Raw genomic sequence first — 26,759 nt, 5'->3', positions numbered from 1 at the left:
ATCTCAAGAGTCTCGATCTGAAGGTTTCCTCCTGTACAAAATGTAGGAAAAGCTGATGAATTTTGTACGTTTCTAGTCCAGGTTCCCAAGGGCACTACTTCACAGGAGGAGCCAGAATCGACCCGGAATTTTTGTGTGAGAGTGAGATGTGGGTGATCAATCGATTGCAAAGACAGCTTCGTGAGATGGAGAAAGTGGGGCTGGAGAGAGGAGGGGGTCGCTGAGCTGCAGAGAGTGGTGGGGGGGGGGGGGGGGGGGGGAGTTGGTTGGAGAATGGTCACACTACCTAAGTGAATGTGTGTGGAATTTCGTCAAAACGCCTTGGCAAATCTTCGGGATCGAGGCTGGACAATGTTACTTATTGTAGCCGGGGAGGGGGATGGGGCAAACATTTCCCGGGCATACTTGTGAGATTTGTAAAGTTGTGTGCTGGAGAACCGTGCGGTCTCCTGGTTTGGGGATGAGGTACGTGTTTCATTGTCAGGCTCCCTTTTGCATTTTCGACCCTCAGCCAGCAACTTGTCTCGGCGCGGGGCTCTCTTGACAAACATACATACATGCCTTTTCCAACCAGCCCTCCTTCTACACTTTTCCAACTGGATGAGTAAACTGGTTTCCTGTGTTTCGTACAGCCGGCAATGACGTGGCTGGTGTTAATATGCAAATGGTTTGCTCTGGGGCTGCTGAGAGGGGGGACTGACTGCTACGTGTCTGGGTGATTTAAAAAGCAATCTCGCTCCCATCTCTGCCCAGCCTCTTCCCATCAAGACAAGCCACAGAGAGAGGGAGGGGGGAATTCCTGTCTGAAGCTTCCTAATCCCGCTTCCACAACTCAACATGTCAGGCAACAAGAAACACTGCACGGTAAGACAATGGGGGTGGGTGGGAGGGAGAGTGTGGAGGGAGCGGAAATCTTCACTTTCAGATTAAACTCGCAGTTCAGAGACCGATGCCAATGCACTGTGACCGGCGGAGGGAGAGGAATCCCGTCTAACACTCAGCTGCCAAATGAGGGATTGCGTTTGGTTAAACTTTCGATTTGGTGAAAGCATAGCGGCTTTAAACTCATTCGGAATGGAGCTGTTAGCCATGCAGCAATGTTTATTCAGTGCCACACATGCCACGGATAAGGCGCACAGTGGTCACTGGTCTTCACAAGGGCAACAGGAGTCTGGTCCTGGTTATATACACTGAGAGCACTGAGAAAAACAGCACGTTTGTGGGTGGGTGGGTGGGGGAACATATCTGATCACAGCAGACACGTTAATACAGTATAAATATTTATAATGTAGATGCCACAATGTTGAGATATAAGGATAGTATAAATTGTTTTAATGTGAATATGTTCTATACCCACAGCAGAATTTTGTTAATTGAAGTATATAATAGAATAGTGTACATGTGAATATATATTCAAGAATAGCAGGATAGTATTAATTTGAATGCACACAGCACAGCCTTAATTTTCAAGGCAAGTACTTTTAAAAAGTTGTACTGGATTGTTTTAGTGCAGCCAATGATCTGAATAGGTTAGTATTTTATCGAGAATCTGTAGGTGTAAATTACCTATAAGTTGGCATAATTAACACAAAGCTGCTTTTTTGAACACTTTCTCAGTACAGTATGTACTTGTCTGCACGATGTGATATGTCATTTGTATGGCTGTGCTGTCTGCAACAAACACTGACTGTGCATTATGAACAGTGGTTCATTCACTAGTGCAAACAGTTCAGTTCAGTATGAAATCAGACCTATTCCCCAGTGATGCTGGTTCCTTCGGTATTTCCTTCCATGGATACCAAATAGAGATTGGCTAATGACTGGCTGCCTCCTGGCAGGGGACTCACTGAGGGGAGGGGGCATGGGAGGTGGGGGGGGGGGGGGGGTGGGGTGGGGGGGGGAGGGTGGGGGGGGTGGGGTGGGGGTGGTGGGGGGGGTGGTGTGGGGTGGGGGGTGGGGGGGGGTGGTGGGGGGGGGTGGTGGGGGGGGGGGGTGGGGAGTGGTGGGGGGGGGGGGGTGGGGGGGGGGGTGGGGGCTACCACCTTCCTGAAAAAAATACTGTACCCTATTGCTTTTTATGTGATGCAGAGTTGGTTGTCACAGTAGGTTAGTATGGGCAGTGGAACATTGCGGTGAAGCAGACCAGTCTCTTGTCTGGTGAAAAGGATTTGTAGAAAAAAACGTTTCCCCATTTGTAACATGCTATTCAGAACAACAGTTCTGTGATAGCTTCTTGGGTGCATTTCATGAGCCCATAGTTGAAATGTGTGTACAATGTTTCTGTTCCAATGTGTCTAGATTGGAGTGAGGATAACACATCTGCATGCTGCCACTGAAAGACATATAACATAAATGAGGACAGCATCCTTTGCAATGATAAAGCATTTCTCCGTAAGCTAAAGATACCATCTTATTGTGGTTTTTGACCTCTTTGATCAACCTCAATGCTGAATCAGCGAAGAACTCTCTCTTTTTCATCTGCTCTTTTAGCAGCTGGTTAAAAATGTGCACAAACTGCAGGAATTTCCTTTTATTTTTGATCCTTCAATTTTATTTTTCACATGTTGTTGAAATGCGACCAAAATTGGGTTTGAGCAATCTTAGGGGAGGTTAGTGTTCAGTGGGTCAGTTGAGCATCTGACATTGAGAGAAGCCAATCATTGATCAAATATTCCTAAACAAAACAGCAGGAATTTCTGAATGAATAGCTTTTCCAATTCCCCAGCTGAGTTCACATGTCTCCTCTTAAAGACCTAATTTGCAATTGTACCGCATTCAGTCTGGGTACAGCATTTCAAGAGGGCTCGAATGTGGATTCACCAAAACAACACCAGGCTAAAGAGGATTAAAACTGTGTATTCACGATGAGCTGTGGGAATCGGCTAGAGCAGAATTGTATTCCACCACAATCTGCAGCCTGGCCCTCTGAACTATGATTATGAACTATCAAGCCAGGTGACCAAGCCAAGTTCAATCAAAAGCAGTTGAAAATGAGGAGGCAGTCTGGGTGAATCTACAACATAGGACTGCCTCTGCGTCGAGTCTTTGCTGGGAGGGTCTCCGGATGCCCCCTTCTTATCACCTTCTTTGCAACCTTCCGGAAGCTTCTCTGGCCCTCAGCCAATGAGGTCATTGGTACAGGTTGCAACACCCAATGGAGTTACCGATTGTAACTCTGCAAGACACTAGGATCCCCCCCCCCCCCCCCCCCACACCCACCTTCAGGTGCATTGTCTGCATGTAACCTTATCCCACATAAATTGATCCAGGGGCCAGAAAATCTGGCTTCATTTGGACAATCTGCAACAATCGATCCAGTTGAATGGGGCCGATTATCTTCTCGATGTAGCCCAGACATGCCCTGGCTGTCTGTCTCTGCCCAGTATATTCGAGTTTGACTGTTTGACTTCCCACCAGACCTGTCTGGGATTTTAATTTAAAATGTCCAATTCTTAATTTAAAGTGTACAATTCTGTATTGGGCATGAAATTCAGGCTGTTGGCCATTTTACCACAGTCCCTCCCACTTGATCCAGTGAGAGTCAGCGAACCGGATCACACAACTCTATCTAAGTTCCCGGACAGGCAAGTATTAGAATCACAGGCAAACAATCCTAATTCTTATCCCAACATGGATACATTTCATAGACATTATAAATAAAATGCAAAATCAAACTGCTTGTGTACAAAATAAAGAGTAGAAAATATAGATAAATACAAAAATAGATGAAGACAAAAAGAAACTTTTGGAGGTGAGAGTCCTTAATAAGTCCCTTCACCGTGGCGCTGGATCAGGGTTTCCACATCCAGGTGCCACATTAGTTCTTTCTCCAGGGTATGTTAATTCAATCTTCCTGTTCCGGGTCCTTCCTTCTGTGGGTCTGTATCCTCGTGTCCATTCCAGGGCGAAGAATCCCACGCAGCACAACTTGAGTACGTAATACATTGTGAAAAGATCTCAGAGTAGCATCTGTTAATATTCCCCTATTGTCTGATTCCTTCTTCCCTTTTCCCTCCCACCAGATGCTGGCTCATGCTCTTACTGATCCCTTTTTATATAATCTATGCCGAGAATCTGAGGTGACAAGGCATCATTGTTTAATTTATCACCTCCTGGGGACGACGAATTGTGTGGCTAATATCACAAGGCATAGTTGCACCAGTGGAAGTCGCGTGTGCGAGAAGTGAAGATAGCAGAGGATCGCAGACCTCGGAAGATGCGGGGTGATAATGGTTATCTGAGAGTATGTTGGTTGCTGATGGTTACCTATCATACTGTATTGTAAGATGGTGTGCTGGTAATTGTTACCAATCATATTTGGGTGTTGGCACTGCAGGTGGAAGTTTATACTTCACACCCTTCTGTTTCTGTTCCACTCCTCCACCATAGAGGATCTGTCTACAAATATTATCAGGGTCTGTTTGTCTGCTTCCCTGGATTCTCCCCCCTTTTCCTTGGGCTCATTTGTTGCTGTTAACTGGCACTCATGAGGTTCCCCTCCGGAGCTCAAGTTGTTAGTTAGGAAGGCGGGGGCTTAGGTACGCTTTACCGCAATGTCACCGCCCTGGAGCGCTATATTGTTTTCACTAACTGTCCGGTCTTCAATCCGGCCGTCCAACAATAAATGTAGGGGGTGTTCTCCATGAGAACGGTTAATGGATTTAGGCCAAAGATGTAACTGAAATGTTGTACCGCCCAGACAACTGCTAACAGGTGCTTTTTGCAGACTGAGAAACCCTGTTCGACTGGGGTTAGGAGCCGGGAGGCAAAGGCCACTGACCGGAGACTCCCATAGCGCTCCTGCAGGACGTATGGCTGCAAGTCATGGCTACTACTTTTAGCGCAAAGGGGAGATCTGGGTTAGGTACTTGGCAGTGGTGGGGCCTGCGTTTGGACCTGTTTTAGCTCTAAGACAGCCTGTGTGTGGTGCTCGGTCCACTCCCATGGGGCATTTTCCTTTAGAGGCCTGAAAGACGTGGTGACTTTGGTGGTGAAACCATCAAAGTGGTTTTGGCAATACTCCACCAAGCCTGGAAAGGTGTGCAACAAGCTCACATCCTTTGGTAGGCAAAAGTGTGTTACCAACACGATCTGTTCCCTTTCTATTTCATGCTTCCCTCGGTCACTACTGTCCCCACTTATGGGGCTGGATTCTCCCCACTCTGATGACGTAATCGGGCCCGGTCCGGTTTGGTGATTCTCTGGGCACCTAAAATTGGCATCACTAGGGAGTACACCGCGCCGCCGGGGGGCCATTGCCAGAGGCCCGCTCAGCAATCCTCTGCCCCCGACCGGCCGAGTTCCCGACGGCGTAGAACTAACATGCTATTGCCGGTCGGGATGCTCGCATAGTGGCTGCGGACTCAGTCTGTGGCCGCCATGATCAGGGGCAGGAGGATCGGAGACCAGGGGGGGCCTTATAGACGGCCGGGGAATTAATGTGCGGGGTTTGAGGGTTGGGCATACGGCCGATCGGGGGGTCTCTTTCTTGGATCTGGCTCTGCGGTCCGAGTCCACCATGGAGCAAGGGACGGCCGCTGGAGGCCGTCACCATGCGCATGCGTGGACTCTGAGCCAGAGGTGCGGGGAGCCCATCTGCAGCAAAAGCTGTGAGATTCACTCCGGGCCCCTGCAGAGCATTGAATTCGTTTCACTTTTTGCAGGAATTTCAGGAGTAAAGCTCCACCTTTTTGACGCCGGCGTGTCAATAATGTAGAATCCAGCCATTTGGGCCATTGGCCACTTTACCATAACTACATGCATGTTAAACAGCAAAAGCATCATGCTATAGAAAGAGCAAAGGTATCCTACAACCAACAGATAAACTTAAATTTACAATCCTGTCACATCCAGTCGAGAATGGTGGTGGACAATGAAGCAACTAACAGGAGAAGGTGGCTCTACAAACACCACTGGTCCAATGATGGAGCACAGCAGGGGAGTGCAAAAGGAAAAGCAAGTATTTGCAGCCACCGACTCTTAATTATCCACAGAATAGTGGAAGGTATTGTCACCAGCAATCCACTCACAAATCCTTAATTTGGATTCTGCCAGGGCCACTCGTGTCCAGACTTTGTTACAGCCTTGGTCCAATTATGGACTAAAGAGTTGAACTCCAGCAGTGATGTGATAATGCGCCCCACCCATCATTCCCCACTCCAACATCAGGGGCAGGATTTGATTGAAGGTGGCAACAAGGAGCCGTGGAAAAATTGAAGTCAAGGGAAATCAGGGAGGGGGGAGGGGAAGCGTCCACTGGCTGGAGTCATTGAGTATAAAGGAGACTGGTACTGGTTCTTGGAAGCTTCAGGACATCGCTGCAGGAGTTCCTTATGGCAGCGTCCCAGGTCCAAGTGTTTTCGGCAGCTTCATCAATGACCTTCCTTCGGAAATAAATCAGCAGTGGGGATGTTTGCTGTTGCTTGCACAGTATTCAGTGCTGTTAACAAAGCCTAAGATAATGAAGCAACTCACACTACTTGCAGCAAGAACTGATTAACTGTCATATAACTGCCCAGCAATTACCACCTTCAACAAGAAACTAACTACTTCCTATTTGTCATTCAATGGCATTATCAGTGTTAAATTCACCACTATCAATTGACCAGAAACTTAACTGAACCAGGCAACTAAATACTCTGACTACAAGAACGGCTCAGAGCCTGGATATTCTGTGATTCACCATCTGATTCTCCAAAGCCTTTCGACCATCAATAAGGCACAGGGGTGTGATGAAATATTCTCCACTTGACTTGGATGAATGCTGCCCTGGAACACTCCAGAAGCTTGTCATCGTCCATCAGAAACACCAAACCTGGGACCTCTGCTACCCAGAAGGACAAAGGGGGTAGGTGCATGGGGACAGCACCACCCTACCAGTCACACACCATCCTGACTTGGTAATATATCGGTGTTTCCTCATTGTCGTTGGGTCCAAATCATGGAATTCCCTATCTGGGTGCATTTGCACCACATCTTCACTCAAAGGATAGTGGAAAATTGGAACTCCCTCCCATGGAAGGCTGGGCAATTGACTTGGTCAAAAACCACAATCTGATTAAATGGTAGAACAAGCTTCAAGAAGAAAATGTTCTCCCTCCTGTTCTAATGGCACACACATTTCCCTACGTTCAAAACCCTTGTTGTATTTATTTGTTTATTGTCACATGTTCCAAGGTACAATGAAAAGTATTTTTATGAGAGCAGCTCAACAGATCACGAAAAGAAAAGGAAATACAAGAAAATACATAATAGGGCAACACAAGGTACACAATGTAACTAGATAACACCGGCATCGGGTGAAGCATACAGGGGTGTAGTGTTAATCAGGTCAGTCCATAAGAGGGTCATTTAGGAGTCTGGTAACAGTGGGAAAGAAGCTGTTTTTGAGTCTCTTTGTGCGTGTTCTCAGACTTTTGTATCTCCTGCCCGATGGGAGAAATTGGAAGAGTGAGTAGGCCGGGTGGGAGGGGTCTTTGATTATGCTGCCCGCTTTCCCCAGGCAGCGGGAGGTGTAGATGGAGTCAATGGATGGGAGGCAGGTTCGTGTGATGGACTGGGCTGTGTTCACGACTCTGAAGTTTCTTGCGGTCTTGGACCAAGCAGTTACCAGATCAGTTGTATGTCTCAACAGCCAAAACATAGGGAGCTCCAAGTTTGGTCAGTGGAAATTAATGAGATTTAATCAAAGCTGTCCAGTTTACCAACACAACACATTTCAATTATCATTTTTTTTTCAGGTATCATCTCCTTAACTCTTAGAGCAGTGACTTGTGTGGTTACCTGAAATCAGAAATCTAACCCACATGCTCCCTGCTCCACCAATGAGCCAATCTGGCCATTTAATCAATATTAGATCTTTGTATTATGCAGTCAGCCGTTGCGGCTCACCCCTGGTCAATCTCACGTTGACTGGAATGTGTCACCTTCAAGCAAACCCAAACACAAAACGTTCCCACACTTGGCTCATTCCGTAGTTCTCTGGCGAGGTTAATTTGGTACATGATGGAGAAGGAACATAAGGATAAGGTGTCGGAGTGAGGTGAAGCAAGGTGAGAGATCTCTCATGTGGGGCATGCACACTGTTATAGACCTGTTGAACCAAATGGCATTTTTCAGTGCTTCTGTATTCTGTACAATTCTATGTAATTGTCACCAGTTATTATTACCTATTCATAGTCAATGAAATATAAATGGACTCTATACAATTAGAGGAATCACACCATGAGATAATCATAAGTTAACAATTCAATTCATAAATAAATCAGTCATTAATAGGTTATAAAAATCCACATTCCAAGAATAGATTCAAGTACCACATATCAATATACATTAAAGTTTGACTTGTATCCATAGAATCATAGAATTTACAGTGCAGAAGGAGGCCATTCGGCCCATTGAGTCTGCACCAGCCCTTGGAAAGAGCACCCTACCCAAGCCCACACCTCCACCCTATCCTCGTAACCCTTCCTAACGTTTTTGGACACTAAGGGCAAATTAGCATGGCCAATGCACCTAAGCTGCACTTCTTTGGACTGTGGGAGGAAACCGAGCACCCGGAGGAAACCCACGCAGACACGGTGAGAATTTGCAGACTCCGGACTGAAAGTGACCCAAGCCGGGAATTAAACCTGGGATCCTGGAGCTGTGAAGCAACTGTGCTAATCACTGTGCTGCCCCTTTGTCCACTCCCTGTTATCATACCAAAACATTTGATAGGATTGGTCAGACTAGATTTTTCCTTTTGAAATCCATATTTTTTTCTAGATGTTCTTGTATATTTTAAAAGATTTTATTGCGTACAGTTCTGGTCGCCTCATTATAGGAAGGACGTGGAAGCTTTGGAACGGGTGCAGAGGAGATTTACCAGGATGTTGCCTGGTATGGAGGGAAAATCTTATGAGGAAAGGCTGATGGACTTGAGGTTGTTTCCGTTAGAGAGAAGAAGGTTAAGAGGTGACTTAATAGAGGCATACAAAATGATCAGAGGATTAGATAGGGTGGACAGCGAGAGCCTTCTCCCCCGGATGGAGGTGGCTAGCATGAGGGGACATAGCCTTAAATTGAGGGGTAATAGATATAGGACAGAGGTCAGAGGTGGGTTTTTTACGCAAAGAGTGGTGAGGCCGTGGAATGCCCTACCTGCAACAGTAGTGAACTCGCCAACATTGAGGGCATTTAAAAGTTTATTGGATAAGCATATGGATGATAAGGGCATAGTGTAGGTTAGATGGCCTTTAGTTTTTTTCCATGTCGGTGCAACATCGAGGGCCGAAGGGCCTGTACTGCGCTGTATCGTTCTATGTTCTATTAAGCAGCAAACCTTGAATTAGATGGAGATCAGGCCAAATGCCTGACATCAATCCTTTAATTTCAGCCGAACCCACTAGGATGCCCATTACAATATTCTGTACAAATCACATTAAGACAATGAATGGGTCAATACATTAATAATGACATATATTGACTATTGGAAACCATGCTCCAACATTAACTGAAAAGCCGCGCCCATCTGTCTGAGTCTCTAATTTTTCTCATTCCATCGAACATTTTCTCCCTTTCATACATAATTATGTGCAACAGAAGATTGACATTACTTGTGGGAATAATTTCATAGAATCTCATCTTCTTGGAAGGTTTATGCATTGATTGTCTCCCTCAAGAGATACTTGGACAAAGAGGTGATGGGATGAACCGTTTACCAGGCAGTGTATTTATTGGTCGTCTTTCATGATGCCAGAATATCCCTGAGTGCATAGGAACTAAAATAGCCGTGGCTCATGTTTTTGTTCTGCTTCCCCCCCCCCACCCCACCCCACACACACACACACACACACCTAGTCCCAACTAACATGTCTCTCCCTCACGCACTAACACGCTCTTCCCATCTTTCCAATACAGCAAATAATAGATTAGTAGTCAGCACTGCCGGATATTAAGTAACCTTTTATTATGGTATTCTTATCCTGTCAAGAATAATATCTGATTTAGTCGAGGGCAGCACGGTGGTGCAGTGGTTAGCACTGCCTCACAGCGCCGAGGTCCCAGGTTCAATCACGGCTCTAGGTCACTGTCTGTGTGGAGTTTCACCCGCACAACCCAAAAGATGTGCAGGTTAGGTTGATTGGCCACGCTAAATTTTATTTTTTTAAATCTGATTTAGTTGAGATGCTAATGGTCCTCCATGTTTTACAAGATTCAGTTCTCACCCCTGACTGTCTCTGTGGCTCCGAGGATTCCTTCAAGCACCTTCAATCCCTAATCTAATCCCCATTCTAAAGCTTCATTTGCTCATCATACCGGGACAACTCCATTCACCTGATGCGATGAATCATAAGAACATACAGACAAACATGCAAAATAGAGCAGAAATTCATTATTTGCCCTTGAGCCTGCTCCGCCATTCAATAAGATCATGGCTGATCTACTTGTCTGTGCGAAGTCTGCACATCCTCCCCGTGTGTGCGTGGGTTTCCTCCGGGTGCTCCGGTTTCCTCCCACAGTTCAAAGATGTGCAGGTTAGGTGGATTGGCCATGATAAATTGCCCTTAATGTCCAAAATTGCCCTTAGTGTTGGGTGGGGTTACTGGGTTATGGGGATAGGGTGGAGGTGTTGACCTTGGGTAGGGTGCTCTTTCCAGGAGCCGGTGCAGACTCGATGGGCCGAATGGCCTCCTCCTGCACTGTAAATTCTATGATTCTATTCTATGATTCTATTTCTAGTTCCACATTCCATTAACCTTTGATTCCCTTACCTAACAAGAATCTATCTACTTGTGCCGCAAAAATATTGAGTGACCTCCGCCACCATCACCTTCCGAGGCCGAGAGTTCCAAAGTAGTTTCAACATCCCTCTGAGAGAACATTCTTCTCATCTCCTATAAGAGCGACCCCTGATTTTAAAACCGTGCCCCCTATTTCTGGACTCGCCCACAAGAAGAAACATTCTTTCCACGTGCACCTTGCCGAGACCGTTCAGGATCTTATATACTCCAGTCAAATCACCCCTCACTCTTCAGCATTTTCCAAAATGATCATGGGCCATCAAGCATGTTTTTGTCACTCACTTATTTAAGGTAATAATGAATCCTCTGCTCTCCTAGCTACCCATAAAGAATCTTTACTCAAATCTTGAGCAGCAATGCGCTCTGAACATTTATATTGACAATTAGTTTGATTCAAACTTTTAGTTGAACTTTTTGTTTCCACTGGCAGAGATAAAAGGACAATAGCGAGTTGTAAAACAAAAGACATGTATCAATTTTGAATATTAGTATTTGCATGTCTTATTGTTCCAGCCAAGACCCGGTTTAGATTTTCAAAATGACAGCCTTATCTCAGTGAAAAAATATAAACACCAACACATGACCTCAGTGCCTTAAAGCGGCCCCATTTAAAACTATTGAGCAGAACAGTCAAGAGGTGTTACCATTTGTATTCAATTCACAAGCATTTAATGAATTTGCAACTTTACCAGTTATGTTCCTTTTGGAATAAGAATCCTCTATAACTAGATTTTTTTTTTCAAGCTTTCTTAGCTGAACTGGAAATAGTTCTGAATATAAAATAACTTCGTTAATACTGCTGCAATTCACCTTTGATCCTCCAATTTATATCTAACGTCAATTATTGGCCAACGTTACGTGGCTGTGTGTGTGTTTGTGTGTATGTGGGTGTGTGGTTTTTGCATTAACGGGTATTTGGACACATTTATTTGCACATTTTAACCCTTAAGTTCATCATTTCGACATCTGTGCCTGAGTGAGTTTTAGCAATAAAACTAATTCTTTACTTGTTAACTCAAGGAACCTGGCCTATTTCTCACACCGAGCTACAAACAATTCGGCACATGTATTGAACTGGCAAAATCGCCTTTTTAAAACTCAAACTTTTTCAAACCCAAGTTCGCCCCTCTGAGCTTGGTCGTAACAACTACCATAGATATTATTTAATATATTTTCCAACTTTTAAAGGGTGTGGACAGATGAATTCTTTAACTTTTTTGATCCAGGCATATTTACGGATTCAGTGCCATATAGTAAAAGCACAGCAATTGGTTCAGGGGCAGTGTCACAGAATACAATAACCCAAAATGAGGTGAAAATAAGAAACAGCATTTTAAACACCGGTTAAATGACAGGTTAGGTTAGGATTCACAAAAATATTAACAAAACTCTTTCAGAATTGTTTAGGAAATTACACTTTAATGGGAAATTTTGAAGCTCAGTAATGTGCAATAGGAAACAGTCATACTACAAAATAATCTTCGATTGGACAGAGGACCATTGTAATCAGAATTTTCACTCTTAAGGTTTTCTGCCACACATTTATTCACACATCGCATTAGCAATTAGTTCTGAATTTAGACTAAAGTATGATAGGAAAAGTGTTAAGTTTGCACTTGAATATTTAGTCTGGTGTTTATATTCTCCATCCTTTTATACTCATTTGGTCTTACTCATGATTATATGCATTTCTTAGTCCATCCCAACGACACGGAATCACATTCTGACCTGCAGTCCACATAAAGCTAAATTCTTGACATACCCTCACTTAACTCTGGAGGTCATCCAATAGACTAAGCAGACCGATACTAGATAAAATTGCCCTGGGATTCATCTTCTAGACCCTGATTGGAATTTTCAACAGGGTTTCATTCTTGCCACAGTTTTTAATTGAAAAGTAAATAGCTGTGGATGCTGGAAAACAGGGTAGTGATTTAACAGGGAGAAAAATCAGAGTCCGTTTTTGGGTGCTTTTAACGTGGTGTTCCTTGGTATCTGCAGCACTGACAAGCATCCTCTATTCAATGGAACTTTGCCAGATTTTTTTTGGCCTTGGTGGGAAACGCCCCATCGAGGCCTCACTTACATAATTTCCTGCACTGACGAGATCAGCTCGCCCATGCAGGAAGAGTACCCGCAGATCGGGACACCATTTTTAAAGGCAGCCCCGATCTTTTGACCCCCGTCAGTATCCCCAACATGGCCTCCGGACCCACCACTGCATCAAACTTGCATCTTCCAGTGTCCTGAAGCACCCCCCTCCCCCCATCACCCCATCTCTTGAGGGCAAAACACCCCGGGCCCGTCCTCTAACATGGACAACTTGGCACCTGAGCACCTTGGTACTGCCAGACTGGGACCCTGGCAGTGTCCTTGCCAGTCTGGCAGTGTCACCCGGGTACCATAGCAGCGTCAGGGTGGCACTGCCAGGATGTCCGTGTTGCCAGGCTGGCAGTGCCCCAGTGCCACGAGAGTTCCAAGGTACCACCCTGCCCAGAGCCCAACCACCCAGGGATCTCCAATGACATGGGAGATGCCCTCCGCCAGGTACCATTACGACTAGTCAACGTTTGTGTGGATCAATTCTAAACAGCGCCTGGTCAAGGCCTTGCTGGGAAGGTAGTTAGTTCCCAGACCCGGGAAAATACGGCGGAGACATATTTAAATGCACCTGATGGCTCATTTAAATATGTCGATCTGGATCACGCCCAGATCCCGATATCTCGCAAGGTACGGTTGAATCTTGTGAGACATCTGAAGCGAGAGGACTCTTGCAAGTTTCAATGGCCTCGTTGCATTACCAAGTCTGATGCGACAAGGCCAGAAAATCCTGCCCCTGAATTAAAAACAGAAAATGGCAGAAAGCTGAAATCAAGTAGAAGATGCAGGAACTCTGAAACATAAACAGAAAATTCTGGAAATATTCAGCAGGTTAGGGCAGCATCTGTGGCGAGAGAAACAAGAGGTATTGTTCGCAACCTTTCAGTCTTGCCACAATGCGTTTCCCCATGGCGGATGAGGCGCACCATTCAAACATCCCTTGACGTTGGTGGGACCGGACGTTCACGCCAGCAAGAGGGGCTGGAAAATTGCGGCCCAATTTTTCACCAGCAGTTTTTAGTTCCTGGGTTTGCTTTTACTTACAATTACGGCATTATAATAATAATCTTTATTGTAACAAGTAGGCTTATATTAATACTCCAATGAAGTTACTGTGAATAGCCACTAGTCGCCACATTCCGGCGCCTGTTTGGGTTCAAAGAGGGAGAATTCAGAATGTCCAATTCACCTAACAGCACGTCGTTTGGGACTTGTGGGAGGAAATGGGAGCACCCGGAGGAAACCCATGCAGACACAGGGAGAATGCGCAACTCCGCACAGACAGCGACCCAAGCTGGGAATTGAACCTGCGACCCTGCAGCTGTGAAGCAACATGCTACCCACTGTGCTACCATGCCAACCCATAAACAGCCAAGCATTAGCATTAGGCCATCTTTGTTAAACTGTTCTTTCAAAATGGTTAACGGTTTTGGGATACCCAAGGAGACTTGGAGGTTCAGGCACACAGATCAATAAAATGTCCTGAACCAATACAGGAAATAATCAAAAAGGCTAACGAAGTGCTGGATCCCATTATCATTCTGTGGAAGCAAATAGGATTCAAGTGACCCTAGAGGCTAGGCTAAAGGGGATATAAATCAAGTTTCAGCTACATAAAACCAAACAATACTGTCAACAGTTCTAGGCACCACACCTTGGTCTAGGACGGAGTGCAACATAGGTTTACCAGAATGGTAATAGGCAAAAAGAGCCGTTAAGCTAATTTAAATATTCAGATCGGGATCTCACGCAACGAGGGCGAGATCCAGATCATGCTGGGTGGAAGGAGTCGGGTGACTCACGCAAGGGTTCGGGCCCAACGTGGAGCCCAATTTGGGCTTGCGCCTGATTCACCCGCTGCGCCCTGATCTGCACCAGGCACAACGGTATCACAAAATCACGACCAGATCTAAATGATCAATCCACAGAACATAACATAGGCTACACCAAAGAGATTAATCCCAATTGCTCTTGTGTCTTCACATAGGTAGCATGGTGGTTAGCATCAATGCTTCACAGCTCCAGGGTCCCAGGTTCGATTCCCGGCTGGGTCACTGTCTGTGTGGAGTCTGCACATCCTCCCCGTGTGTGCGTGGGTTTCCTCCGGGTGCTCCGGTTTCCTCCCACAGTCCAAAGATGTGCGGGTTAGGTGGATTGGCCATGCTAAATTGCCCGTAGTGTAAGGTTAATGGGGGGATTGTTGGGTTACGGGTATACGGGTTACGTGGGTTTAAGTAGGGTGATCATTGCTCGGCACAACATCGAGGGCCGAAGGGCCTGTTCTGTGCTGTACTGTTCTATGTTCTATGTTCTATAACTCTTCCCTGAAATCATTCTGCTAAGTCTTCATACCATCACCAAGGCCTTGACATCCTAAAGTTTGGTGTATAGAAATAGGCAACCAAAGTCTAACTGGGGAAGTATAAAAGTTTATAACATCCTGCTTTTGGTATACTTCAATTAAAGAACCCATATGCATTTTGACAACTTAATCAGCCTGTCCCGGAGAATTGTTTGTGTAACCCCGCCCCCGACCTACCAGGTATTTCTGACCCTGAATCCCTTATGTTACATTGTACCATTTAATTTATATTGTCTCCCATTATTCTTCCTAAATGGCATATTTCACACATCAAAATGTAACATTTGTGGTGGACTGTAACAACAATACCAACTTGCATTAATATAGCGAGGGACATTCAAAATGCTTCAGGCACAGTAGAGGAAATTTGCTAAGTTGTGAAATGAGAATAGAAGGTGTGGCACATTGCTTATTTGGTGAGCTGTTTTTAAAGGTGAAGAGGAAATTGGAGAGGCAGACATCTTCATGGAAGGCTGTAGAGCCAGTGCTGTTGGCAACATTGTGGAGCTGGCAATCAGTGGTCTGGGTGACAGAGAGGTTTTTGACAATCATCTCTGGGCTAATCAGCGTATCAGAGTCTTTGAGCCTGACCTATTCTAAGTGAGTGACTGAATAGAAGAATGGAGTCAATGGCAAAAGAGTGAAGGGTTGCAAATGGTGGTCATAGAATCATAGAATTTACAGTGCAGAAGGAGGCCATTTGGCCCATTGAGTCTGCACCGGCCCTTACAAAGAGCACCCTACTAAAGCCCACGTATCTACCCTATCCCAGTAACCCCCACTTAACCTTTTTGGACACTAAGGGCAATTTAGCATGGCCAATCCACCTAACCTGCACATCTTTGGACTGTGGGAGGAAACCGGAGCGCCCGGAGGAAACCCGCGCAAACATGGGGAGAACGTGCAAACTCCGCACAGACAGTAACCCAAGCAAGGAATAGAACCTGGGACCCTGGAGCTGTTGAAGCAACAGTGCTAACCATTATGCTGGTAGCTGGAGATTTTTTGACTCAGCTATGATTTGACATTGGACAGGCGGACAGCATTGGTTTAATACAAGTTCTGGAAACGTCGTGGGTAGTTGGGTGGCATCAGCAAACATACAGAAGTTGACCTACATACGTTTGGATTAAATCACCATGTAGATGAGGAAGAGCGAGGGGGGGGGGGTTGTCCAAGAATGACTACTTAGGGAACATTGGTGGTGATTATATTATTTAGAATAATAAGTATGAATTATAAATGCAATGAAGGAAAAATTGTCAAGCTAATACCAACAAACCCTTCCACGAGTGTTATCAATCCATGAGCTTTTTCTTTCTATAGGAAATCCAGCTCTGCATTGGAAATACTAAGTCATGACCATTGAGAGGCCACATTATCCATGCATCTAATTTCAGTGAGGTCTTTTTCTTCAATGCCAAATAATGAGGTATTCTTTTTAACTTTACCAGCAGCAGATTTGCACAACACCGAACAGGGCTTGAGTAAAATGAGATTTCAGAATCTGCTAAGCGTACATACAATGTGAACAGTGAAGTATTCAGTATTGCACAGTTTGGATTACATTGAGGGTTGAGAGCGTCAGCAGTAAATACCTTTTTAAGAAGACTTTCAAACACTGCTTTACTGTTTTATCCACCTGGCACACCACAGTGTCAAACTGTTTTAAAATTAGAGCCACAAGCTCTGCCAACACGAAAGGTTAGTGGAGTAATTACTGCAGGTCTAGCTGATGTTGGAAGTGGGAAGTGCCTTCACATTTAGGTTCTTTCTTTCACAAATGGAAGTTTTACAAAGTTCCTCACAGGCATTTTCTACTGGCTATGTTTCTGTGTTTCCTGAAAGATTGAGTTAATAATTTTGCCCACAAAGGAAGCCGACTGTGTAACTCAGCCGTTCCTGAGGTTTTCAAAGGCAATGGGTCCACATCACCCTAGCATAGTGGTTAGCACTGTTGATTCACAGCTCCAGGATCCAGGTTTGATTCCTGGCTTGGGTCACTGTCTGTGCGGCGTCTGCACCTTCTCCCTGTGTCTGCGTGGGTTTCCTCTGGGTGCTCTGGGTTCCTCCCACAAGTCCCGAAAGACGTGCTGTTAGGTAATTTGGACATTCTGAATTCTCCCTCTGTGTACCCGAACAGGCGCCGGAATGTGGTGACTAGGGGCTTTTCACAGTAACTTCATTGCAGTGTTAATGTAAGCCCACTTGTGACAATAAATATTATTATATTGTCCTGAATTCTAACCTGCAAAATACTGTTCCTCTTAGAAGATCATAGGCCAACATTTTGCATCAGGCACTTTAATTAAAGTACAAAGTAGTTTAATGGTTTTTAAATTGTGGATTAGGCCATTAATTAAGTTCCTATTATAAATAACTATGAAGATAATGCAACTCAATTCCTAAGTCCTCACAGAATTAACCCCCGTATTAAAGTTCAACTTTTAGTGGAAAGTCACTGTCCCCCGCTCTTGATAAATGGATCTTGTTTTTCAGCAAAGCTTGTGCCCAACAGATCCAAGGAGATCAGTACTGAGGGATTTAACATGTTCCCTTTTTTGTTTTGGAAAATCCTGAAGCTGGTTGAAAAAGGAAATGGAATTTTTCACCTTGGTGCTCCACCTTGGGTGGTGCGGCAGGTGTTCAGCTGTCATGAGGCTGATTGAGTGGTGCCTGACCTAGAAGAGCTTGATGTTGACAGGAGGGGGTTAAGTTTAATGTTTTCCTGCTGGGAAGCTGACCAGATTGGATTAACTGCCCTGTTTCCACTCTTCACGTCCTTTTTTACTGAATCAAAGTCTGGTTGGGGATGTAAAACGGCTGATCAATATGACCTGTCGGCTTCCCACAAGGTGAGGTTTGGTTTAAGTAACTCCCCTAAGTGCCTCCAACAAGCACCTCACACAGCTCCAGCAACCTACCTTAACTTAAGCCTCTGAAGCATTCAGGGAAAGGCATGACACTGGGAAGTTCCGAGAAACAAAGGGACCTTAGCGTGTTTGGCCATTTGTCCATAGGTCTCTGAAGGTCGGGGGGAAGGATCGGACAGGTTCAAAGGGTAGTGAAAAAGGCATTTGGGCCAATTGCCTTTATGAATCGAGGTATAGATTACCAAAAAAAGTGAGGTCATGTTGGAGTTGTATAAAACTTTGGTGAGGCCACAGCTGGAGTACTGTGTGCAATTCTGTTTGCCACATTGGGAAGGATGTGATTACACTGGAGGGGGTGCAGAGGAGGTTCACCAGGATGTTGCCTGGGATGGAACGTTTAAGTTATGAAGAGAGGCTGGGTAGGTTTGGAGCAGAGAAGACTGCGGGATGACCTGATCGAGGTGCACATAATGAGGGGCATGGACATAGTGTCCCTTAATTGAAGGGTCAATCATGAGGGAGCATAAGTTCAAGCTGAGGGGCAGGAGGTTTAGGGGAAATCTGAGGAAAAGCCTTTTTTACCCAGGTGACAATCTGGAATGCACTGCCTGGGAAGGTGGTAGAGGCAGGTTGCCTCACATCCTTTTAAAAAGTACCTGGATGAGCTCTTGGCATGTCATATCATACAACGGCATGGGCCAAGTGCTGGCAAATGAGATGAGGTAGGTAGGTCAGGGGTTTCTCGTGTGTTGGTGCAGACTCAATGGGTCGATGGGTCTCATCTGCACTGTATTTTCTCTGATTCTCTCAAGAAGTTCGCCCTATTTCATCAAAGTGAATTTTTTACATACCTGCTAGCTTCACCACTTTGCTGGGGCAGATTGCCAACGTCGAGCTAAATGAGGAACAAGATGATCACGTGAACGCAAACCCACAAGGAAATGGGCAGACGTTAAGCAACCCCTCATCTAGGGACCTTGTAAAAGATGGGGAGAAGGGATTCTCAGCCTGTTCATCAGGGCTAAATTTGAAGGCAAATCCTATACACAGTTTGTTAACATTAATTTGGGGAAGCATGCAGTTAATAATGGCGATTCAATTGACTGGGATGAATATCTTGGCCTGGAATGGGCATGTTGCTAGCTGGCAACTACCCACCAAGTTTTCAATCTCACTTCCAAGTGTTTGGATGCAACATACAAATTGGAATCCTAGTGAAGTCACAACTTCGCTTGCTAAGCTTGACTCTTGCCATCTTTTTTGCTTGGAATGGAACTCCTTCACCCGCAGTCTCTCCAACGTTTCCTCGCTCAACATCACTCAATGAATCTTGTGAATTGCTACTTCACTGCCATTTGGATATTTCATAGATTTCATAGAATTTACAGTGCAGAAGGAGGCCATTCAGCCCATCGAGTCTGCACCGGCTCTTGGAAAGAGCACCCTACCCAAGGTCAACAACTCCACCCTATCCCCATAACCCAATAACCCCACCCAACACTAAGGGCAATTTTGGAAACTAAGGGCAATTTCTCATGGCCAATCCACCTAACCTGCACATCTTTGGACTGTGGGAGGAAACCGGAGCACCCGGAGGAAACCCACGCACACAGGGGGAGGATGTGCAGACTCCGCACAGACAGTGACCCAAGCCGGAATCGAACCTGGGACCCTGGAGCTGTGAAGCAATTATGCTATCCACAATGCTACCGTGCTGCCAATGATATACTTGTGCATGCTCCTAAAGCCCTCCACCCCACTGCTCTCATGGTGCAAAAGGATCTCCTTGACCTCATGCCTGTGGGCCACATGCTTTAACACATGGAGCACATCCAACCTGCATATTAACAGATTAATCTACACCATCTCAAGTGATTGGGCACTTCTCTCCTCTGCTACTGTTGCACAGGAGAGCAAAATCAAGCTAGTACAAACCATCTCTTCTGTCCTCATTACCAATAACTTAAATTCAGGCAACTTTCATCATCACTTCATTTTATTTCCAACATTGAGATCATATACTTCTTGAGAAAGGGAGCCATTGTACTCTCACACTCGTTGTACTCTCACACTCGTTGTACTCTCACACTCGTTGTACTCTCACACTCGTTGTACTCTCACACTCGTACTCTCACACTCGTTGTGCTCTCACACTCGTTGTACTCTCACACTCGTACTCTCACACTCATTGTGGGGGGGAGGGACATGCGGGGTCCACAGTGCCAACAGCGGCCGCCAAGTAGCCCGATGGACCTGGTTGGTCACAGGGGTATGCATCATGCTAACATGCCAGCCTTCCACCCACTGCGGACAATGGATATTGGAATTCAAGCAGCAATGGTGGTCCTCCTCCTAGTTGCCGCAGCCCATGGGGATGCCCTGCGAGAGGGGGTGCCCTGCAGCTATACAGGTGGGCATCCGTGCAGTCACGGAGGCTCTATATGCCTAGGCAGCTCAATACATCCACTTCAATGTGGACCGAGCCCATGTTCGAAATTCCACCCCCGACCGAGAGGTTGGGTCCTGGGTGACAGGGGTTACCCGCTGCGGCCGTGGCTAATAATGCCTATCCAGCAGCCATAGACCGACGTGGAGACCCGCCCATGCAATGACCAGATCCGACGAGGAGGATACGGAGGAGGGCGAGGGTGGGCAGAACATGGGGCCTAGGTAGGTATAAGAGCCCGCACAACATGCGTGCGCACAGGATGTTATGATTGCCCCTAGGTTCACCAATTGGGGGTGGTGGTGGAGGGAGGGCAACAGGCCAGGGGTACGGACACTGCATTCCACCCCCTCACAACCCGTTGCCCCTCTCTCTGGCAAACCCCGCCTGCAACTTCCTCCATGATGCATAACCTGCCCCACTACAGGTGTGGGCCATGGGTTGGCAATAAGAGTGGATCTGGTCCATGGGATGGAGGATGATGGCAACCCGCTCTGCGATGAGCTCTAATGCTCGAATGCTCCACAAAGTTTGCCAAAGTCTGACTCCTGCCCACTGTAGCATGTCCACCGTTCACCTGGGTGATCCCTGTATGTGAGCTGAACATCCCATCACACTGTCCCATCAAATTACTCCGGTGGCAGTAGTGGTTGGGGAGGGGTGGAGGGGGGGTTAGGGAGGTGTGGATCCCAGGCCACTCATTTCCCTCCCCCCACCCCGGCCAGCCCTCATCAGCCCACTCCTCACCCATCGGAAAGAGCACCGAGGCAGGTTGTAATGGTGGACACAGGTGTTTAATGTGAACAAATGCATACACTTTTGTGCCCTCGCCCCTATAACTAAACTATGTCCTGCACCAGTGCACAATGGCTTGTGCTTGACTGTTTGTTACTATGCCCTCTAGTTCTCTTTTTGCCTTTGGGTTTAATTCCCTTGCCTCTGTGCCCTTGCATCTCACGGTCTTCTTGTGGCTTTTTAACCCCTCTTACCTCTCTGCTCACCCCCCTCCCCTTTTCTTCCTTTTGTTAGCCATGGCCCGTCCATTTCTCCACCCCCCCCACTCCCCCCTCACCCCACCAAGACTGTCACTTTCGGAGTTGGCTCCACCCTCACCCCCACAATCTTGGACATTCTTTCAGAGAAGGCTGCCCAGACCCCGGCAAGCCTGGGCCATGCCCAGAACATGTGGGTGTGGTTGGCCGGGCCTCCCAGGCATCTTTCCCATTTGTGGCATTTGCGAACATGAAGGGAAACGTAAGCTGATGATATCTAACTGTAAACCTCACTGTCACCATCATTGACGCCAAGGTTATATTTGACTTCCTCTCTGGCATCAAACCTTGGTTGAGGCAAAGCCTACAAAAACGCAACATCAGCATGACTTAAGTCATTCTGTTTATTACTCACTACCACCAATGAGTTTTGGTGCTGACTCGAGCAGCCTCCCTGCTTCCTGAGTTCACCCTCACGACGTGCAATTTGAATAATCCCCCCCCCCCCCCCCCCCCCCCCAGTGGTGCGCTAGAGCAGACTATCATCAGTTTCCATAGCTGATACTTCCAGGAACAAGTCGGTAGATTGTTGTCAGCGGTGCTGCTCCGCATCAAGCATGGCTGAGCGGGAGTCTCTCCTGTTCTTAATGCCAGCTATTGGCATGTTGGAAGAATTTGCTGCTTGACACTCGACCTGTTTGGCCGCTTTATGAATGCACATTCTGTTGCGCAGTGGTTAGCACTGCTGCCTCACAGCGCTGAGCACCCGGGTTTGATCCTGGCCTCGGGTCACTGTTCTTGCGGAGTTTGCACATTCTCCCCGTTCCTGCGCGCGTCTCATCCCTAAACCCAAAGATGTGCAGGGCAGGTAGATTGACCTCAATTGGAAAAAACAATTGGGCGCTCTAAATTTATAAACCAAAATAAACGCACCTTCTTCGGACTTGAACCTGGTGCTTCTGGCTTGAAGGCAGGAATGCTACCCACTGCGTCACAAGACCTCCAATGGTGTGTAAACTGTGCATCATATTCAAACCAGAACTGAGATTTCTACAGCATACGCAGTTCATCACTAAAACCAACTTCCACCTCTGGAATGTTGCCCGTTTAGGTCCCTACCACTCAGATGCTGAATCCCTCACCCACGTCATTATCATCTTGAGTTCCAACTTCTCATGCTCTAATCCAGCCTCACTTTGCCCAGCCAGACGACTGTTAATCCAGCACTCTTCGATTCAAGCTCCCTTTTAAACTTTTACCATGCCTATCCGCAACACTTTCCACTGCTTCTCTCAATTCCAGCAAATCTGCATTTTTTGTCTTCGTTTTAAAATTGCTCCCAAAGCTCGTCCCACCCTGATAATCATTTCCAGCTAAACATCTCAGCCCACATCATTCATTTCCCACATTCCCAATCATTCCTTGGTCTCCACCCCTTCTGCCCCACATCAAAGATTGATCGTACAGTTATGTCCAGACCCTCTTAAACATTCTTTTGAAAAGCCTATTTGGTGGAAATCTGCCGAAAAATGAGAAAGGGTGCGATTCTTCCAAAAGGTTTCTAGTTGTAGTAGCAGGTGGGAACTGCCACAGCTTCACAGTGCTTAGCCCGGCAAGACCGTCACCACAGTACACCGGTAATTGGTTCACTTAAGGAGACTCCATGGGTTTCACGGTGCAAATGAAGGCTCGCCAGCCGATTCATCGGGACTGCTGTCGCCAGCCCCCCGCTAACAATGTAGAGCAGCACTTAAACTGCTTTGTACAGCCAACCTCACTCTCGCAGTCAGGTAGCCGAGACAAACGGCTGCATGATTCAGGGATGCAGACCTGGGGAGGTTCCTAGATGCGTAAGAGGCCAGGAGGGATGTCCTATTTCCCAGAGGGTGACCCACAGGGCAGCCAGTGCCGCTTGGGATGAGTGGCTGCGACTGTCAGCTTGGTCAATGTGACCAGGAGGACCGGCATCCACTGTGGTAAGAAGGTCAACGCCCTACATTGGATGAGTTGGCACCCGCTCCCCCTACGGGCCTGCCTGCACCTGGCACCGTCCCCGCCCAGCACCGTGTTGTGGCCTGGCCCACCCACGCTGCCTCCTCCCCAAACCCTTTCTTGGAATAGGTTTGCCCGGAGCTTATGCAGACGTTAGGGAGCAGCCGGTGAGGGAGATGTTGGCGACAGTCCAGCAGGTCCATAATCAGTTGGAGGAGTCCCAGAGGCTGTGGGTGCAGGAGATGTTGCCGGCAATGCGTAGCACTGAGGCCCACACTGCTAGGGTGCCGAGCACCGTGGAGAGCCTGGCGTGCCATTAGTGAAGGTGTCCAAGGCATGGCTCAGTCAGACGGCCATGGCTAAGGGCCTTGGTAGACTGTCCGACTCGATGAGGGATGTAAGCCAGTATCAGGCTGACCTTGATGAGGTTCAGCGTGACATGTCCCACTCTCAGATGAGAATGGCCGAGGCGCTGAGGAGCTTGTTCCAGTCGCAGGTGGGCAATGCTGAGGCACTGCAGAGCATAGCAGTCACTGAGGAGCATCGCCGAGGGCGTCGACACGATGCTGCAGACATTGGGGAGCAACAAGGGCTGGCAGAGCTAGATGACGCAGGGGCAGCCAGGGCTCGGTCCAGCTGCCTGTCCTGAGGTGATCCCCAGGGCTCTGTGGGCACTGACCGGGAGGAGAGAACCCTGAATGCCAACCTGGACCCCTCCCATTGAGTTCCACCCCTCTGATGTTGGTGTATCTCATAGTCAGCACACGGAACTGGCCGGCACGGCTGTGCATGTACCGCATCAAGTGTGCCAGGGCCCTCTGGCCCCAGAGCACCCAGAGAACTCCCTCCAGGGGCATCAAAGGCCACGGGATGTGGTAAGCAACTGGCTGTCTCCACCCATGATGTGCATCCTGGGATCACACCTAGATGCAGTGGTAGAGAAAGTGAGGCCAAGCACGCCGAGGATCACAGAGCACTGGCGGAGGGGTGGGTAATATTCCCACCCCTCGCAACACCACGCAGGTATGAGGCTGGTCTGACTTCCACCCCCACCCGTGCACCCCATTAGCAATGCCTTCGGATTTCAAAGGCTTTGAGCTTTCTAGGAAAGCTCCGAGACCTGAAAAGAATGTAGTGTTAAAAGCATGGCGCTGAGTAAGCAGCTGTGGAGATAGGGAAAGTACTTGAAAGATACTGGCATGTATCAACCATGAACTGTTTGATCTGCTCCGCAGCTGTCAAAGTGGTCAGGCAGCACCTGCACCTTTCTGGGTAAGTTTCTGAAAGGAAATCCCCCCCTCGTGACGCTGACTTCCTGTCAGTTCAAGGGGGCTTCTCACACGTGCAGTTTCTGAGAGAGAGAAAGAGGAATCTCTTCTGCAGAATGGAGCGCTGCTGTGATTTGGATGCTTCCTAGGTGTCCAGAGGGCATGGACATTAAAGTGACCAGGCTACTTCAACGTTTTTTACAGTACACGGTCAAAGATTTTGACAGGGCAGCACGGTAGCATAGTGGTTAGCACAATTGCTTCACATCCAGGGTCCAGGTTCGATATCCGGTCTTGGGTCACTGTCTGTGCAGAGTCTGCACGTTCTCCCCGTGTGTGCGTGGGTTTCCTCCGGGTGCTTTGGTTTCCTCCCACAGTCCAAAGATGTGCAGGTTAGGTGGATTGGCCATGCTAAATTGCCCTTAGTCCAAAATTGCCCTTAGTCCAAAATTGCCTTCAGTGTTGGGTGGGGTTACTGGGTTATGGGGGTGGTGTGGGCTTGGGTAGGGTGCTCTTTCCAAGAGCCGGTGCAGACTCGATGGGCCAAATGGCCTCCTTCTGCACTGTAAATTCTATGACCAGAGAGCTACCTGAAATCACCATGCCAAGAGTGATGTGCAAGTTTTCCAGGACTAGAAGGGACAGTTCAGCCACGCGACCCCCACCCAGGGGGAGTGTCCTGAAGTCCACCACTTTTCTCCAGCCCAAGCCCAACCAACCCGCAAGACACTTGGAGGACCCTTCCTCTGCAGCCGGCACTGGCAGAGGGGCAGATGGGCACCGGACGTATTGAATTAATATGAGGTGTGATTAGGTTCTTCACCTTTCTGGGTAAGTTCCTGATCGTGCCAAGAGAATGGCAAACTGTTTGACGCCCAGCGCAAATCCCGTTTTGGGACTCTCGCACTATTCCCCTGACGTATCGGGATAGGCGCTGGGCACAATGCGACCAGAGATTCACCCCCATTGTCTTAACTTTCTTTGCCTTTTCATAAGCTGATTCAAAACCTTTCTTTTCAAGGGTACGAATGGGGGGGGGGGGGGGGGGGGGGGGGGGGAGCTGTTTCAGTCTTAATGCTGATGAGGAAGAGAAACCTGCAGGGAGACCACCAACTCTTAGTGGCATGAGGCACAGCATCACCAACCGACCCCCAGCCCATGCACCACCACAGATATTCATTTAGGATCATCAATTGGTCTCTGGGTGGAAAGGCCTTCACTGACGGTGACTTAATCGCGGTATTCTCTGCGGCCTACACAATTCTCCGCCTCCACTGGGGCACATTCCCGATGGCAAGGTTCACTTGTACTTTTAAAAATCGTGAAACAGGCACTGTGGCTGCTGAGGTGACAGCCGTACCACCCTGTCCCGTGTGCTGACTGCGAGACGCGACCTCATCAGAGAGGTGGAACTCGGGGGAGCTGGTGGCCACCATCCCCACTCCACGGGACGGGTCCTAGTTGGCACCCAGCACCCCCTCCTCTTGATCGGTGCCCTTCAGGCCCTGGGGTGCACCTTGTGATGGGGGGGGGGGGGGGGGGGGGGGCAGGTGGTTCGCGCCCCAGCTGCCCTTGCATCATCTGGCTCGGTCAGCCCTGGAGGTTCCCCATAGTCCACACCATAGCGTTGCCACCCTCAGCAATGCTCCTCAGTAATTGGGCCATGCTCTGCAGCGCCTCAGCCAAGCCCACCTGTGACTCGGACAAGCTGCGCAGCACCTCGGCCATTCCCATCTGAGAGTGGGAAATGTCCCACAGCACTTCATCAAGGTCAGTTTGATACTGGGTGACATTCCCTAGCGATTCGGATATTCTGCAGAGACTCTCAGCCACGGCCGTCATAGACACCTACGCCTTGGGCACCTTCACTCATGGTGCCAACTTCGTCCATCAGGCTCGCCACTGCGGTCGCCACCCTGGTAGTGTTGGCCTCAGTGACACA

General features: G+C 47.6%; 1 protein-coding gene across 2 annotated transcripts in view; it reads left to right on the top strand.

Moving 5' to 3' along the window:
• The first annotated feature begins 663 nt into the window (after nt 1-663).
• Nucleotides 664-26,759, top strand: part of papss2b (3'-phosphoadenosine 5'-phosphosulfate synthase 2b) — a 100,888-nt gene continuing 74,792 nt past the window's right edge. The window contains exons 1-2 of one of the 2 annotated variants that reach the window (XM_038822075.1): nt 664-864; nt 16,573-16,678. In XM_038822075.1, the coding sequence (XP_038678003.1) occupies nt 16,631-16,678 (48 nt within the window). In that variant the 5' untranslated portion in view covers nt 664-864; nt 16,573-16,630. The remainder of the gene's footprint in view (nt 865-16,572; nt 16,679-26,759) is intronic. The other variant, XM_038822076.1, reaches the window with a different exon arrangement.

This window comes from Scyliorhinus canicula, chromosome 16 (assembly GCF_902713615.1).
Source record: "Scyliorhinus canicula chromosome 16, sScyCan1.1, whole genome shotgun sequence".
Taxonomy (NCBI): domain Eukaryota; kingdom Metazoa; phylum Chordata; class Chondrichthyes; order Carcharhiniformes; family Scyliorhinidae; genus Scyliorhinus; species Scyliorhinus canicula.
This window is presented reverse-complemented; position numbering and strand designations above follow the sequence as displayed.